At 40.1% G+C, this 18536-nt stretch overlaps 1 protein-coding gene across 3 annotated transcripts in view; it reads right to left on the bottom strand.

Annotated features, from left to right (window-relative positions):
• The window catches only part of LSD1 (LSD1 zinc finger family protein), a 45794-nt gene extending 27913 nt beyond the window's left edge, over window positions 1-17881 (bottom strand). For 2 of the 3 annotated variants that reach the window (XM_088891558.1, XM_088891559.1), the window contains exons 1-2: window positions 17612-17752; window positions 10589-10702 (exon numbers count right to left, since the gene is read on the bottom strand). In XM_088891558.1, the coding sequence (XP_088747684.1) occupies window positions 10589-10700 (112 nt within the window). In that variant the 5' untranslated portion in view covers window positions 10701-10702; window positions 17612-17752. Of the gene's footprint in view, window positions 1-10588; window positions 10703-17611 lie in introns of all 3 variants that reach the window. The other variant, XM_088891560.1, reaches the window with a different exon arrangement.
• Window positions 17882-18536: the final 655 nt, after the last annotated feature.

Below are 18536 nucleotides of genomic sequence, written 5' to 3'. Positions count from 1 at the left end.
ATCTCAAGGCGAGGAAGAAGATTGGTGGGGGGCATGAAGCTGGTGGACTGTATTATCTTGACGGTGGTGGATCTTCAATTGCTCTTCAGACTTCACTTACTCCTCTAAAATGGCATTGCCGACTGGGACATCCATCTCTCAAGGCTCTCAAGATTTTGGTCCTGTCATTGAGTCATTTGTCAGTTTTGCAATGTGAGTCATGTCAGTTTGGGAAACATCGTCGTGTGTCCTTCAGTCCAAGAGTTGAGAGTCGTATGTTGAGTCCTTTTTCTTTGGTTCATTCAGATGTTTGGGGTCCAATCAAAATAGAGTCTTATAATGGGTACAAGTATTTTGTCTCCTTTATTGATGATTGTTCAAGAATGACATGGATTTACTTAATGAAAGAAAGAAGTGAATTGTTTTCCATTTTTCAAAAATTCCATGCTGAAATACGCACACAATTTGGTGTTCCAATCAAAATTCTCCATTCAGATAATGGTCGTGAATACTTTCTTACTTCATTTCAACAGTATTTAGAACAGCATGGCATTATTCATCAAACATCATGTGCATACACCCCTCAACAAAATGGGGTAGCTGAACGGAAGAACCGTTAGCTTCTTGAAACTGCTCGGTCTATTCTTCACCACATGAATGTTCCTAAACGTTTTTGGAGTGATGCTGTACTCACTGCATGTTTTCTCATTAATCGGATGCCCTCCTTCATCCTTCATGGTCGGTCCCCCTTCTCTATCTTGTTTCCCACTTTATCTCCATTCCCATTAATTCCTCGTGTCTTTGGTTGTGTGTGCTTTGTCCACAATCAAAGCCCTGGAATAGACAAGCTAGATGCACGCTCAATTAAATGTGTCTTCCTTGGCTACTCACGGACTCAAAAAGGGTACAAGTGTTATAATCCCATTACCCAGAAGTGCTATGTCTGCCCTGATGTCACCTTTTTTGAGTCAGTCCCCTTCTTCTCAAGTCCTGAAGCGCCTTCGTCTCCACCCGCACTTCCTCTTCCTCTCCCTGTCAGTGATCCAGTTCCAGATGTTGTTGTCGGAGTAGACTCATCACCTCATCCCGTGCAGATCACCACCGAACGTCCACCAATCCGGCAAGTGTATACACGTCGAACGACACCGGCCCCTCCTCCAGCTTCTACCTCATCTGCGGATCCTCTCATGGCTCCTATTGTTGAACCTTCAAACCTTGACCTACCATTGCCTTACGGAAAGGTAAACGCAGTTCTACCCTCCATCCCATTTCCAATTTTGTTTCATTATCTTGTCTTTCTACATCACATCGCCAGTTTGTTTCCCTTTTATCCTCTATTTCCATACCTAATAATGTTCAAGAAGCTCTCAGTTCACCTGATTGGCGGCGGGCAATGGAGGAGGAACTTTCTGCTCTTCAACATACTCAAACGTGGGAACTTACTACTCTCCCACCTAGTAAGCATGTTGTGGGATGTAAATGGGTGTATACTGTGAAATACTTGCCAGATGGTAGTGTGGAGCGTTTGAAGGCCAGACTTGTTGCTAAAGGTTACTCACAGTTGTATGGAGTGGACTACATGGAGAAATTCTCTCCGGTGGCCAAGATTGGTTCTGTTCGTGTACTAATTTCCCTGGCAGTTATGTATGATTGGCCTCTGTTTCAGCTTGATATAAAGAATGCCTCTCTCCATGGTGATCTTGTGGAGGAGGTATATATGGAGCAACCACCTGGATTTGTTGCTCAGGGGGAGGATGGTAAGGTATGCAGATTGAAGAAGGCAATTTATGGGCCGAAACAATCGCCGCGTGCTTGGTTTGGGAAGTTCAGTGAAGTGGTGAAGAGTTTTGGAATGAAGCAGTGCCAGGTAGATCACTCAGTGTTCAGCTATGACTCAGAAGTTGGGAAGATTCTATTAGTGGTCTATGTGGATGATATTGTCATTACTGGCAGTGATAAATTGGGGATTGGAAATTAAAGGTATTTCTGCAAAATCATTTCCAAACAAAAGATCTTGGAACATTGAAATATTTCTTGGGAATAGAGGTTGCCAGGTCAAAACAAGGTGTAAATCTGTGCCAAAGAAAATATGTTCTTAATCTATTGGAAGAAACAGGATTGTTAGGTGCAAAACCGGCTGAGACCCCTATGGAACCAAATGTTAAGTTGAGCAGTGATACAGGAGAAGTATTTGAAGATCCTGGAAGGTATAGATGACTAGTGGGGAAGCTGAACTATCTGACTATCACGAGACCCGACATATCCTTTGCAGTCAGTGTGGTGAGCCAATTCATGCAGGTCCCTCGTATACCTCATTGGGATGCAATTCTTAGAATTGTGAGGTATCTGAAAGGAGCTCCAGGCCATGGACTATTGTATAAACCAGGAGGAAAACTTGAAGTAGTGGGGTATACAGATGCAGATTGGGCAGGCTCAGTGAATGATAGAAGATCTACTACGGGCTATTGCACATTTCTTGGAGGAAATCTTGTGACGTGGAAGAGTAAAAAGCAGACGGTTGTGGCCAGAAGTAGTGCTAAAGCTGAGTATAGGGCCATGGCACATACTACCTGTGAGTTAGTGTGGTTGAGGAATCTTCTACAAGAAATTGGGTTTCACATGGATAAACCTATGAGACTGTATTGTGACAACCAAGCTGCACTCCATATCTCATCCAATCCTGTATTTCATGAGAGAACAAAGCACATAGAGGTTGATTGCCACTTTGTGAGGGAGAAGGTCCTTGCTGGAGAGATAAACACAGAACATGTGGGCTCGAATGATCAATGGGCAGATTTGTTTACAAAAGCTCTAAACTCAAGGAAAGTGAACCATCTATGTAACAAGCTAGGATTATATGACATATATTCTCCAGCTTGAGAGGGAGTGTTAGAGTGAGCCGAATAGGGGTAGTTTAGTAATCTCATGTCAGTTAAGTACTTTGCTTATGTGGCTGTTTTATTAGAGCACTCTGCCCCACACTTAAGTGTGGGCAGTTTAGTCTTTGGAAGTGTAATTAGAACCTAATAAACATAAGGGGGTCGACTGAATGGGTGACTAATCAGTTTCGACTAAACCCTCCTGTTCTCTCTTTCTCTTGTCTTCTTCCTCATCTTCTTCTTCCTTCTTCACTGGTTCGGATTACTATAGCTGCTCCAAAACAGTATCTAACAGATTGGAGAAGATGATGAGAGATTTCCTATGAGAGCCGGGAGAGGATAAAAGGGACCATAGGGTGAGTTGGGAGGTGGTGACTAGAAGTAAAAACCTTGGTGGCTTGGGGCTTGGGAACATCAAGAAAAGGAATATGGCTCTTATGGGGAAATGGTTGTGGAGACTCCCAATAGAAAAGGAGAGATTATGGGCTAGAATAGTGGTAAGCATACACGGGATGGAGAAAAATGGATGGGATGTTGGGATCCGAGCTAGGATCACAAGTACGTCATCTTGGAAAGCCATTCACGATTTTCTTCCAAATTTCAGCCCTCTCATCAGGTATGATCTGAACTCAGGTAATTCCATAAAATTCTGGGAACAAACTTGGGTGGGAATGCCCCTCTTAGGGACTTGTTTCCTTCTGTGTATGCCCTCTCCGAGTTAAAAAATGAGCCAATTTCTTCCTTTTATTACCCCTTCACTTTCCTCTTATAAGTTTCGGTGGAATTTGGTTTTGAGAAGGGATGTGAGAGATACAGACTTGGATAGTATCTCGAGCCTCCTTAGTATCCTTGACAATGTTTTCTTGGACCCTACTAAGTTGGATTCTAGAATTTGGACCCCCACCCCCACTGGCTCATTTTCTTGTGCCTCTTTTTTCAAAGTCTTAAGTCAGCCCCCTAGTCCTGTTGGCCCTCCCTTCCTGGTTAAGGACGTTTGGTGTAGACTAATTCCCCCTAAAGTTGGTAGTTTTTGCTGGGAAGCTTTTCTAGAAAGAATCAACACTGGTGATATGCTCCAAAAGAAAAGACCCAAGACATGTTTATCCCCTTACTGGTGTGTTCTTTGTAAAGCGGAGGGGGAGACTGGTTTTCACCTATTGGTGACTTGCCAGTTTCCTAAGTCCATTTGGGTGTGGGCACTATCCCTTTTGGGTGTAAATGGAATCCTCCATCAAATTTGCAAAGTCTTTTTCCCCTTCTTTCTTCAGATGCCGATTGAAAAGGGGAAGAACCATGTGGAGATGTTTGAGGGCTGCAGTATGTTGGACCCTATGGGATGAAAGGAATTCCAGAATTTTCTCTAGAGTAGAAAGAAGCAATGAAGAACTGAGTGAACTGATCCATATAAGGGTAGTACAGTGGCTGAAATCTTCAGAGCTGTTTACAGGCTTCACAATGGATGATTTGTTGAGGAAGTGGAGTGAGATTGCTAACTGCACCCAGACCAAAGCAATCTTGTGTGTGTCTTGGACACCCCCACCTGCCGGCTTTTTAAAACTAAACTTTGATGGGAGTAGTCGGGGGAATCCTGGACAATCGGGGATTGGAGGTGTGTTTAGGGATGAGAATGGGCTTGTTTCAGCCATGTTCTCCGGTCCAATTGGAGTGGGTGACTCTCTCATGGCTAAGACCATTGCAGTGTTGGAAGGAGTTCAAAGAGCCAAGGAGATGAATATGAGAAAACTCATCATTGAAGGGAACTCAGAGGTGGTGGTAGGGTGTCTGAATAAAGAAAATAGCAGATTATGGATGTACAGTAATGAGAGGAGGAAATTTAGGTGGCTGGTTGAGATGGAAGTTAAGATCAGCTAACTCTTTTGTGGATGGGTTAGCTAAGCAAAGAGTCGAGAGGGAGTCAATGTTTTGGGCACAAATGTAATTTTTTTCCTTTTTGTTCTTGAGAGTTTTAAGCTCCAGTTGGAAGATAAGAAAGTTTATCTTCCTCACTGTAATTACTTTTATGATTAAGTAATGACTTGTTACTGATCAAAAAAAATCAAAAAAAAGAGCTAGAAAAAAGAGGAAAGAAATAAAGATATCTATGGCTGAACCTGCTCTGATACCATGTTCTCAGCCATGATGAATGTACTTCTAAAGCCAAGTCAGCCTTGAATTGCATTGCAATAATACAAACAACATTCTTTTTGAAAGGGAAAAGTAAAGATTGTATTAATAAAAAGGGGAGACTATCTTTAATTAAAAGTAACGTTTTAATAAATTTTTCTGTTATTCGTCAAGAAAAAGGGATCTTGAATCTGAAAAGTCCAATCTTTATTGCAAAAATTGATCATGCTGAATTCTGATGGACAAGCATATTTGTAAGTGAAAGAAGAGACCGAAGGTGGGAGAAAACTTTATTCCTTTTAATAAAATTCATTTCCTTTTATGCTATAATTGCTATTAAAGAAGGTGAAAAAAAAATATATAGTGGCAGATTCCTACCAAGTTCTAGGGGGTAATGCCATCTGAGCTCCTACTTTTTGTAGGAATCTTCAAGACTGGGAGGTAAATAATGCTCTGGAACTCCTCCAAACCTTGAGAAATCAGAAAAATAGAATGGTTCAGGAGGATGGGTGGTGCTGGATATGGGAGAAAAATGGTAACTTCTCTTTAATCTCATTTGTCAGAAATCTAAGAAGGGTCGGGATACACCCCTTCCCCTGTAAAATGGTGTGGAAGTCCTAGGTTCCATATAAAATTAATTTCCTGGTATGGACTGTTTCTCTGGGTAAATATCTAACCAGAGACAGTTTAGTTAGAAGAGGGCTTCAGATCCAAGATTTGAACTGTTTGTTCTGCAGGCAGCACCCAGAAAATAAAGGGAAGCCCATTGCACGAGGCTCCCGGCAATGCGGTGGGAGGGACATATGTAGGTAACACCTAGAAAGTGCTGAACACATTTTCAGTCACTGTCAAGCAGCTAGGGAGCTCTTGAGGACAGGGGCACTTTACCAAGACAGCCAACCTGAATCGGATAATGCCTATATCTCTCAAGAAGCTGTTGACGGCTTGGCCAATTAGTGCATCAAGCAGTCAGGTAAAGCCTTGTGAGAGATGCTGCCTGTGGCTATAATATGGACAATTTGGTCTCAGAAGAATAGAAGGATCTTCAGAAACAAGGTCAGAAGAGATGAGGAGCTGGTTCAGCAAGTTGTTGGGAGGTTATCTTCTTGGACCTCTGCCTGGAAGGGGTTCCATCACGATTCTATGAAGCAGTTTTTGCATTCTAAGAGTGTGTGGGACTTGTGACTCTACTTGTATTGCTGGGGAGAGCTTAATTGTTAAGGGGCTTCTCTCCATGCTCCCTTTGTAATTTATCTCAATCAATGAAATGTATCTTAACTTCTTCAAAAAAGGAGAAAGAAAAAAGGTGAAAACACTAAAAAAGGAATGCATCATAACTAGAACCAATCACTCTGAAAAATTATAATTGTACCCCTGTGATAGGATTCGATCAGCACCCTTGAAGACTTATTCCAGAAAGAAGAAGGCCTTACAACAGGTCCTGATATGGCATAGCAATGGTACTTGGGATTTGGACTGAATTGAACACCAAGGGTATTTTTGTCATTTTTGCAATTTTCTGTGGGGGTCCAATGATAGGGTTTAAATTGTCTAGTTATAGTTTGTTTAAAAATTCAGAGTCATTGTTGAGTGTGGTGGTGAGGCTACGTACGGAGGTTTCCTTGAAGGACAAAGGAAGACCAGGTGTAGGAGGTAGGCTAAAGGCTAGGGCAAATGAGAATGATAGAATGATGATTTCATTATGAGATGGACCCCTATTTATAGGGAGAGATCCCGAGGTCCCGAAAGGAAGGAACCAAAAGTGTTTGATTCCCACTAGGAAAGGGAATCTCGGATTCGCTGTTCACTGCTAGGGTTTCACCACATGTCTTATGAGATATCCCAAGGACGAACTTTCCTTTCGTCCAAGGATTCTCATAATCCGCGTGTGCTACTTCCTTTTGTGACCCTTTTAACCGACGTGGCGTGGGTGACGTCATTACTTAGTCGTCGTGCCCTTATTAGGCCTACAGAGCGTCCCATCACGCGCGTGATTTAAAGACGCATGTGTTTCTAATATTTATTTCGGGTCTACAGTAATTCCACATTTGTCGTGGGTCTACGATGGCTTTGAGCTCATCACAGATTCACACGCGTCCAAAACTCATTGCGGGTCCGTGCATGTCTGAACTTATCGCAAGTCTATGCGTGTCTAAAACTCATCGCAAATTTAGGCAGGCCAAAGTTCATTGCAACTCATTTCGGGCACAAGTTCATTACAAACATGCGATCATAACTCATAACAGACGTGCGATGAGTTATGGACTCATCACAGGCATCTGTGTGGTATCAATTCGACGCCCCCTATGCTCTGATGGTCCAAGTGACCACTATGTATCTACACATTGCATAAGATTAGAGTGTTTGAGTCTTCTTTAAATTGAAATAGGATATGACAACTTAGTTTGAGTCCTACTAGGATTATTGAGTCTAACAGTTTGACTCCTAAGACTATTATGAGTCTAACAGTTTGACTCCTAAGATTATTATGAGTTTAGAGTCTATAAATATGTATGGACGTTTTATACAAAGGCAATGAATTACATTGAGTTTCCTTCAGCTTATGCTAGCTATGGTGAGTGATTCCCATGCCCTTGAGTGATTCTAGGCACCCTGTGAGTGATTCCAGGTATTTTTCACTCCTCTTTCTCTCCCTATTTTCTCCCTTATTCCTTCAAGAAGCCATTACAGCCATAAAACTCTGATCAAGAAGACCATTCAACATTCCCTAAGGACTAGAAGTCTAGAACTGAGCTGGTCCTACATAAGTGCAAAGCCCTTATCATAAGTGCAAGCCCGGCCCAAGTCACAATACAATCTATGTTGTGGTGGATCATTTCTCCAAGATGGCTCATTTCTTACCTTGCAACAAAACACATGATGCTTCACATATTGCTACTATATTTTTAAAAGAAGTGGTTCGAGTTCATGGAGTACCTTCTATTATTGTATCAGATCGGGACACCAAGTTTATGTGTTATTTTTGGAAGACGCTTTGGAAACTACTCAATACTTAGCTGAAATTCTCTACATCGTTTCACCCCAAAACAGATGGTCAAACTGAGGTAGTAAATAGAAGCTTGGGAGATCTTTTACAGTGTCTAGTTGGTGATCATACTTCTAGATGGGATCTAGTGCTTCCAATAGCTGAGTTTGCTTATAACAGCTCAGTAAATAGATCCACAGGAAGAAGTCCATTTGAAGTGGTGACTGGTATTCAGCCTAAGCGGCCAATTGACTTAGTTACCTTACCACCAGATACACGAACTAGCATTGAAGCAGAAGCATTTTCTAGGCACATAAGAGAAATACATGATGATTTTAAGAGAAAAATTGCATTGAGCAATGATTTATACAAGGCTAGAGCTGATATTCGTCGATGGTTGGCAAATTATCAAGAGGGAGGCATGGTTATGGTACGTATACGGCCAGAACATCTTCCTAAAGGTGTGTACAAGAAGTTCCACTCAAAGAGTGTCGATCCTTACAAAGTCATCAAGAAGATAAGTTCTAATGCCTATGTTCTAGAGTTGCCAGATGACATGGGAATTAGTCCTATCTTCAATGTTAAGGACTTGACTCCTTATCATGGACATGTGGATTCTTTTAAGATTCCTATACCTAAATTGCCAACTATTGCAGCTCCAAATGATATTCTAGAAGATGTTTTAGATGAGGAAATAATACCTACTGCTACAAGAGGGTATCAGAAATTCCTTGTCAAGTGGAAAGGCAAGCCTATGTCTGAGAGTTCTTGGATCACTGGTGAAGACTTTCATGCTTTTAACTCGTCGGGGTCGAGTTCTTTCAAGCCAGGTAGAGATGATAGGAATCAATCAGCACCCTTGAAGACTTATTCTAAAAAGAAGGCCTTACAACAGGTCCTGATATGGCATAGTGATGGTACTTAGGATTTGGACTGAATTGAAAGTTCTTTTCATGCTCCACTGTTTGCTTGCACAAGGAAACAATGGGAATGTCAGCCCCAACAAGAATAAAAGTTCTTTTCTTTTTATATTGATAGTTTTTGTCAAATAAGTGTTCCCCTCCTTCCCATTTTTTCACACCAAAATGGTGAGACCCAATTCCCAAAAATTGAGACTACAATCTTATCTCATAACATCTCAGAAACTAAATGTGGGGAAAAAGAATAAGAACATTCCCTTTTATCCCTTACTTTCCTGCAAGCCAAATGCATCCGTAGAATTTGAATTTCAGCCCTAGCGTTCTAAATACTCAAAAAGGAGTATCATGGCAACAGATAAGTTGGAAATATTTAATTTTGAGTTTAACTTTTCTGAACCACAATCGTTTCAATGATAGAATGACCAGCACATTCCCATTCTCTCTCATTGAATCCTTTTAAGGTATTTCTGTTTCTCATCATTAAATTCCACTAATTAAATTTCAGAATCCTTTGGAAAAGGAAAGTAACAGTTGAACCCAATCTCCCATGGGATCTTGTCCTCTCGCTTCAGCCAGCTTATGATCACTTTTGAATCTCCTTCGATCACCAACTTTCTGATTCCAATCTCCCATGCTTTTTGAACTCCAAACACGGCTGCCCTCAACTCTGCAACTGTGGAATCCCCTTCCCCTAAAGGTCCAGAGTACAAGTCTCCTTTGTCATTTCTTATTACCCCTCCCATTCCAGCAGCACCCGGGTTGCCAAAACAACTACCATCAAAATTTAGCTTGAAGAAATCATAATGTTAACGGTCTTCTATTCACTACTTTATGAAATTGCCCAAAAGAAGTCTTGGCATGTGATTGCTTTGAACTTCATAATAACCTGTATGGTGCCCCAGATTTAGAAGGAAACTCAATGATTAGGAGATCCCTCTATTCTCAGACATGCTGCATAAACTACAGGGCATATTCCCAAATATGGATCAGATGGACAAATGGGTAAGGAAGTGGGACAGATATGGATTGTTCTCAGTAAAATTCATGTTCAAGCACCTGAATTCTGAGTCTGCAGATTCCTACCCGGCTAGTAAAATTTGGGTGCTAAAGATGCCTTTTAAAGTGGCTCTTTTAGCCTGGACAATCTGTTAAAAAGAGGGGTTCCAATAAACAATCCCATTTGTGAACTTACTCTAAGGAGAACAAATCTGTAAATCATCACTTCTGCACTACAAATTCCCTAGTTCTCTATGGCTGGATGTTTTGAAGTGTTTTGGGGTGGTAGGATGCTTCCAAGAATCTGCTCGGGCTTTATTCAGTGGTTGGTACCTCTGAGGGCTAAGTAAAAGGGGCAAATTATTATGGAAAATGTGTCCTGCCGCAATTATTTGGATTCTATGGACTGAAAGAAACAAAAAAGTCATTGAAGGGCAATCCAAATCAGAAGAGGAAGTCAGATTCACAGGTACCCTGTTCATGGCTCAGAATCCTCAAACCCTTTCAAGGAATACCTTATAGCTCTTTTATTTTTTTTTTTTTTGATAGAGAATCTCTTTTTGTAAACAGAAATGTTTAACTATTTGTTCAAATTGCACAGGTACTCCTCCATACATTAATGAAATACTACACTTTACCTTTAAATAGAAAAAAAAAAGTTCTAGTTCTTAATAAAGAGGAAAACAGAGGGGGAAGAGGGATACCAGGAGGTGGGACTGAGGTAACTGTGCTGCATATTGCACAGCAGACATTTGTAGCTCCTCTTGGATAAAGGAGAACGCTCCTACAGCCATTGCACACAAGCTGGCTCTGCATTCCTGAAATGTCAACAATTCAGTGAATAAACCATCAAGCAACCAGAATTTTGGATAGCAGGCACCAAATAGCAACACAATCTTGGATATTATTAGATAGCAAACACCAAGACCACCAAATAATAAGGGCGTGAGGTATTTTTCTCGTAGATTGTGCCACAGGAGTACTATCATAATTTTATTTTATATTAGCTGTTGCCCTATTATAAATAAAGCTCTAGGTGTCGCCAGCCTAGATTTTCGGCTCTCTAATCTCTCTCCTCTTCTCTCTTCCTCTCCACCTTCTCTATTATTCTCATTATTTCTCATTAGATAATATGGTATCAGAGGATATTTATAGGCAGTAGAAGCATTCAGATCAAGTGTTTTTTTTCGATCAATAACTGAAATTCATTAACTTTATAAAAGAATAATTACAAGATTGGGAGAGGAAAACTGTCTTACCGAGTAACAACTATGCAATTACAATTGATCCCAAAACAAATGATTCCTTCCCACCCCTTGTTTAGCTAAAACATCAGCTAAAGCATTTGCAGTCCTTTTAACCCAGCTGAATTGCACTTCCATATCTTTAGTCAGACATTTAAATCTTTTTTTCTCGTTGCTGTACATCCAGAAACCCTTGCCTTCCTTTTGCAACTATTCCACTACTAGCTTTGAGTCACCTTCAATAATCAACTTCCTAACATCCATTTCCTTTGCCTTTTGCACTCCTTCCAATGACAGCCATAACATTCAGATCAAGTTTTTCTTACCTAGAACTTCCTTTTTTGGTCTGAACAACAGTTTTCTCTCTTTTATCCTTTTTTTCGTGGATGTAGCACCAAGAAGAGTATTATTTGGTGACAGAAGAATGCTGTCAAAGGTGAGGTGGGTGCCTTCTCTCTGTGCTGTAAAGGTTCGTGTTATCCCTTTTTTGATAGGTATCTGTGGCTCTTCATTGCCATATGTGTTGTGTGGACTGGTGATGACTAGGGCTTGATGTTTTTGGGCTATGCAGCCAGTGTAGTTGATGTTTCAGCAGTCTAATTTAGTACACCTAGGGTTTATACCTTTTTCTTGTGATTGTGTGTGTCAGAACTTAGAAGTGGGGTGTTTCTTTCTTCAGCCTCGATTTTTATATCTCCAGTGACCTTTTTTTCCTTCTGATAGGAAACGGTAACTTTCATTAATCAAAATTTAAAGAAAATGAACAAAGGTTCAGGTCCCAAGGTAAGGGAACTGACCCTCAAACCCCCAAAGTAGTTGATTCTTACAATTCAATCCAAAAGAGCTCACCTCTTTAACCTCTTGTTTGGCTAAAGAATCAGCCATACTGTTTGCTGATCTTCTCACCCATCAAACAGAAATAGTCAAAACCCTTGAAAGACATCTAATTTCCCTCAAAGCTTGTTTGTGAATCCAAATCCCCATGCTACCTGTTTGAACCCACCCTATAACCAATTTGGAGTGTCCTTCGACTTCAATTGGCTGAAGGCACAACTGTCTGGCCAATTTCAGCCCTTGTAATAAGGATAGCACTTCAGCTCTCAAGGAGTTGCCTTCTCCTATAGGCCCAAAGCATAAAGCCACAGCCTTCCCTTCCCTATTTCTTATCATTCCACCTATTCCCAGAGGACCCAAATTGCCTTGTGAACTCCCATCAAAGAGCTTGTAAATTTGGCTTGTAGGAGGGGACCAAATGTCCCTGAGAGTGGCCCTTGAGGACGCCACTACTTCACTCCTATTCCTCCTAAGAAGTCTTTGAAAAGGTAAAAGGAGAAGTCTTTGGTGTCAATTAATTCTTCCTTTGATCTGCCCCACTCTTGAAAGATATTATTATTCCTTTCCTCCCAAATTGCCCACAAAATTGCTGCTCTTGTATTGTACCTCTCCACATGGTTCTACCTCCTTTCTTTGGCTGACTGAAGAAACATACTACAACCTGTAACACTAGAGGGGAGTGTCCATCTGCACCCAAAAAGAGAAGAGACCCAACCCGAACAGGAGATTAATAAGAGGGTAGCCGTCTCATCACAACCAAGACAAAGAGAATAGATTTTGGGAACAGGAGATTAATTAGTTGGTAGCCATTTCATTAGATTTTGGGATGCAGTGATCTACCTTCGATCCAGGAGGTATGTACTACCCTAGTCCAATCTAGGAAAGTAGACAAAATGTGGTGGTTACAACTGAGGGGGAGCAGCAGATTGGCATTATCTGTAAAGGGTGGCAATGGGGTGATGAATAAAGGTGACTCCAAGAAAGGTGATGACAAGGACAGACTATGGTGTACCCATTGTCATCCTAGACATACATGTGAGACCTACTGGGATGTTGTTAGGAAGCCAAAGTGGGCAATCAAGAATCAAGAACAAAATAAAATGCAAAGACAAAAGAAGTAGAATACAAGAAATGTGGCAGCTCATGATTCTCAAACAGTCAGAGTAACAATGTGACTACTGGCACAACTCAAGAGCAACATACTGGTTCAAACCCTAAAAAGGATTTCATTAATTCCTTCCATGACCACCTAGAATCATATGGTAGGGCCTTGTGTTAGATGGATTGTCAAGCTAGTGCTCCCTCTACTTCATTGGCATCTATATCAGGGAATGCTACCTCTGCTTTCCATGTTTCCACACATGCTCCTGAATCCCCTTGGATTATTGATTCAAAGGCCTTCTACCACATGACCAATAAGCCAAATTTGTTTCAGTCTTATAGCCTTTTGTCTAAAAGGGATAAAATGATAATTGCAGATGGATCATTCTCCACCATTGCAAGTCAGGAATCGGTATTCCCTTCTTTATAGCCTTGCCCTTACAAATGTTTTGCATGTTCCAAAGCTTCCTCTTAACTTACTATCTACCAGTAGTATCACTCATTCCTTGAATTGTAGTGTAACATTCTTCCCCTGTTCTTGTGTTTTTCAAGATTTAACATCTGAGAAGATGGTTGGTAGAAGAAATATGGTGGATGGTCTTTACATCCTTAAGAATAAGGCTGAATTCGCGACATCAACATCAGAGTCAAATAATTAGTTGAGTCAATCACACAAAACTCCAGTATTTCTATGGCATAGTTGTCTTGATCACATGTTATTTGAGCCATTAAAGTATTTGTTTCCTGCTTTGTTTAAGGGTCCATTTGGTTCGTAGTCAAAATCCATCGGAATCAAAATCGGAATGGTCTATTCCTCCCGCCTATTTGGTTCAAATGGGAATTGGAGTTGGAATCAGAATTGGTTGGAATGGATTCTCATTCCCAAGGGAGGGGGCGAATGGCCATTCCCTCAAATGACGGAATGCCATTCCAAATGGACTAGCAATGGTAATGAGATTCCGATTCTTCCCAACCAAACAATTGGAATCGGAATGGACTATTCCAATTTTAGACCCCAGTTCCCATAAACCAAATGGACCCTAAGTCTTTTTTAATGTCGAATCTTGAATGTCAAACATGTTAACTAAGAAAACACTGTAGAACATGCCTACTACTATATCATCTAAAAATGGTTACAGATATTTTATTAGCTTGATTGATGGATTGTTCATGCTATACTTGGATTTTCCCTATACACTTCAGAGAAGAAGTTCAAAAAATTGTGAAGGTTTTCCAACAGACGATGTTTACTCAATTTCATATGGAGGTTCAAATATTTCAGTTAGATAATGCAAAGAATGTTTCCATGGTGATCTCAATGAGTTTTTTGCTTCTCATGGTTCCCTTCACTGAATTTGTGTGCTAAAACTCCACAGCAAAATGATATTGCAGAATTAAAAAACCATCACCTTCTCAAAGTGGCTATTGGGATGATATTACAAATAAATGTTCCTAAGTCTTTTTGGATGGATACTGTGCTTCTTGCTACTTATGCGATCAATAGTATGCCAACAAGAATGCTTCACTATAGGAGGGGAGAAACTCAATGGGAGTGAAGTCAAGAATATGGAGGCGGTTTGTTCCGACTTCCAAGGAAGAGTTTGGAAAAGAAGGGGAGGACAGGTTTTCTGGAGGAGACAAGAAATACTCAAATTTTGAAGTCACGGTTGGCAGGCTTGGTCTTGGAGTTGATCTAGGCAAAGAAGAAAAACAGAGAGTAAGGATGGTGTGGCTGTTACTTCAGAGACAGTTAAGATAGCGCGAGACTCAAGTAAGTCCCATATTGTTCATGTATCAAAAGTTTCCTCAAGGTCAAAAGATGGTTTGATTGGGACTGGTCTGACGAATAAACACAAGAGAGTTTATAAGAAAAAAGGATCAAAAACCAAAGTTTGAAGAAGAAGGTGTTAGAGGGGCAAGGAGAAGAATTTCATGATTCTGATGGGGAGAAGGTGCAGATGTTGGATTCTCTTGGAGATGGTTTGGAAAGGCAATCTAGGTCAAAGGATAAGCAGAAGGAGAGAACCTGAGACTTAGAGAGGAATTCTAAGAAGTCTCAATCAGTTTGCGAGAATAAGGAAGGCAAAGTGAGGATTGAAGATTTGGCAGACAATAGTGCTAAAGTCAACAGGAGCTTAGGATTGTTCTTTTCGGGTGGAGAAGAGTTAGCTAGAAGGGCCTTTCAATTATTTGAAAGAAGTAAAAGGGAAGAAAGGTTGAAGAATTCTGTAGCAAGGGAAGGAGATGAGGCATGGAATGAGGAAGGTGATGGGAATGAAGAACTGTTTGAAGGAGATGATTAAGGAAGATGTAAATTTAAACAACTGCGTTATTTTCTACTTCAAATATGGCTGTTGGATTTTGGTCATTACTTTTGAATATTTGAGTGTTATCCTAACACCTTGGTTCGCTTGTACTTTGTTTCTTTTTTTTTAATAAAATTTTATTTGTACTCTTCCAAAAAAAATAGTTGGATCTTTTGTCCACTACCTTTCTTTCCTCACCCACGAAAGGAAGAAAATATAGTTGGAGGTGCACAACGGAAGTTGTGCTTTCAAGCATTTAGGAAGAAAGGAATGCAAGAATTTTCAATAATAAGAAATTGGAACCACCAACAGCCATTGAACTGACCATAATTCATATGGCTCACTGGATGATGACATAAAGAATTCAATGGAATACAGATATACTCTATTATTCTGGATAGGGAAGTTGTGACTGGTTTCTCTCCTCACTCACAAATCACAACATAAAGAAGGAATGGCAGCCTCCATATCAAGATAGAATAAAATTAAATTTCAATGGATGCTCTGTTGGAAATTCCAGCCCTTCAGGTGTGGAGAAGCTTTTAGAGACAGCACTTCAGCTTTTTTGGTACATTACTCTGGCCCTAGCCCTACTGAGGAAGGGCCCTCCCTTAGGGCTGCAATCCCATCTCCACAACATGAACCAAAGGTGGGACATTCAAACAGGATGGAAGGGAATTTTTGTGGAAGTAAACTCTCAAATTGTGATAAGCTGGATGGAATATCAAGCAGAAGGACCAGATAGCCTGAACAGCTCATGTGGGTGCCAAGGTCAGCCAACCCCTTAGCTGATGGTCTGGCATGTAAAGTGGGTTATAGAGGCAACCTCCAATGGAATATACCAGGATTGGTCAACACAAGTTATCAGCAATCTTGTATTTTTCGGAAATTCTGTGACAGTAACTTCTGTTTTGTTCATTCTTTCTGTTTTCCCTCATCTTATCTTATGGAAGATAGACAGCCATGTTAGTTCTTGTACCGTTTCCACATCTTTTAAATCAATGAACCCTATGTTTCAGTTGCTAATAAAAATTACAGACTAAAACCCCAAAACTTGTACTAATACCAGGTTTTGTTGTATTTGTTTACTTTTAACTTGGAAAAACACTTCTGCATTAGTACCTACATAAGTTATTTCTAGTGCTTAGGTCTCATATTTGCCTTGAGTAAAAAGGTGACTTGAGTCTCTGGATTTACCCTTTCACTGAGGATTTATCTGAAAGGATTATATACAAGTAATGCACAACTTGTGATCACCCTATTTGATCAATTTAAAGATGGTGTATCATTTCCACATTTAGATGAGAGGTTTTTCAAATACTTCAATCCTTTGAGCTTGATTTTCCTTGTGCCATCCTTCTTTTAGTTGATTTAACTATTTCATTTAAGAAAGACAATGGCAAATACTAATTTCAGGTGGATGTGTTGTACTTTTTAGATAAGCAAAACTTGTAAGAATGTGTCTCATGGCAGTTCTTCCAGATACAACACCACCTTGCATGACTGGGGAAAAAGAAAGTGTCCGATGCTCCATACACAATAAGTAGAAATAAATATTATAGATATGTTGAGTTGATGAGGAATGAGAAAACAGAAAGCTATTAATGAGAGTATGTGTGTAAAGTAATTAAGAATGCTTCGCAAGTTTTGGAAGAATAGATTTGGCAACTGCCCTGCAAATTGTGTCATTCGTCACTAACGAAACATTTTGACAATCTCTAGTAGTTGCCCGTCCTTGTAACTAAACCAATCATCCTTGCTCTATCAGTCTCTCCAATTCTTGAATGTCACAAGAAGAAAAAACTAATGTGAAAAGAGAATTTCTTTCTTCTTTCTTCAGCCCTCTCCCTACTTCTCTAATACCAATTAATCTCAGTACATGTAAATAACCATATTTCTGATGCAGAATTTTTTTTATGAATGTTTCTGCTGCAGAAATCTTTTTATGAATGTTTCTGCTGCAGAAATCTTTTTATGAATGTTTCTGCTGCAGAAATTTTCATCGATTACAGACACAATTAAACTACAGAAAAGAATCAAGCATTCAATAAAAATTCAAATTTTCATATTAAACTTCACAAAACATAAATTTTACCCAGGTTTTACAAGATCAGTATCAGAATTATAGAATAGAGCCCAAAATGTCGACAGAACTGAAGATTATCGTAAAAACGGTAATTACGATTTCTAATAATGAGAATCAAACAGACCAATTCAGCAACGACAGCGGTTATAGGATTACCTCTATGAATCAGAAAAAAATACCGACTTTACGAAATAGAGAACCAAAATCCTCAAACAGAACTCTGGAATTCGGTAATTCGAACAAAACCCTAACGACCTCTGGAGATTTTAGCAACCAAAATTCTAAAATTTTTGTGCAAGCAATCCCTGTCTCAACTGGATAGAAACCCTAAAATTTAATTTTAATCGAATTCCCCTCTGACAAGTCTTCTTCTTCCTTGCGACGAAGTTTTCAACAAGAATTAAACGGAAAACCTCCGGACCGTTCAACCAAATTTCCTAATGGACACCTAATTAAGCGTTTAACAAAAGTGATTTGGGCGCATCCCAGTTTTGATAAGACCGCACCTAGTTAGTGGTTCATTTGTCTTTTTCCTCAGGGATGTTCCCGGTTTATCAAAACTTAGGATGCGCTCAAATCAAATCATCCTTGTATTATATTACGCGTGACTTTATCTTGTGTTATTGATTTGATTACATGGCCCACACCAGGAGACTTTTGTGACGTCAGATTAGAATCTACTCAACACCATACCCCACCTTTTATTATCATCATCATGTCATGTTAGATAATTCGTACTGGAAAAATAGGCCTGGAATTCTGGAAGCTTCGGCCAAACGGATGTCAACGGTCGGGTTCAATGCTACAGTGTTAACAGATCAGGTTTGTTATGCGTTTGTCTCAATCCAAACTCGAAATCAAATCAAACTAGGGATGTCAATGTGTCGGGTTTTGACTAACCCAAACTTATCTGAAGTCATCAACCCGAACCCGCCAAATGAACCCAAAACCTATTAAAAGCTGGGTGTGGCGATCGTAGCCCTGAATGGATCTGGTCAAGGTGGATTTACCCTATACCTGACCCTAACCCGATAGAAACGGGTCAATGGGGTTTACCACTTTTTGTATTCAGGCGGCGATT

Source organism: Nelumbo nucifera, chromosome 7 (genome assembly GCF_055504915.1).
Source record: "Nelumbo nucifera cultivar China Antique chromosome 7, China Antique-T2T, whole genome shotgun sequence".
Classification (NCBI taxonomy): domain Eukaryota; kingdom Viridiplantae; phylum Streptophyta; class Magnoliopsida; order Proteales; family Nelumbonaceae; genus Nelumbo; species Nelumbo nucifera.
Note: the sequence above shows the minus strand (reverse complement) of the source record. Positions and strands in the feature narration are given on the sequence as shown.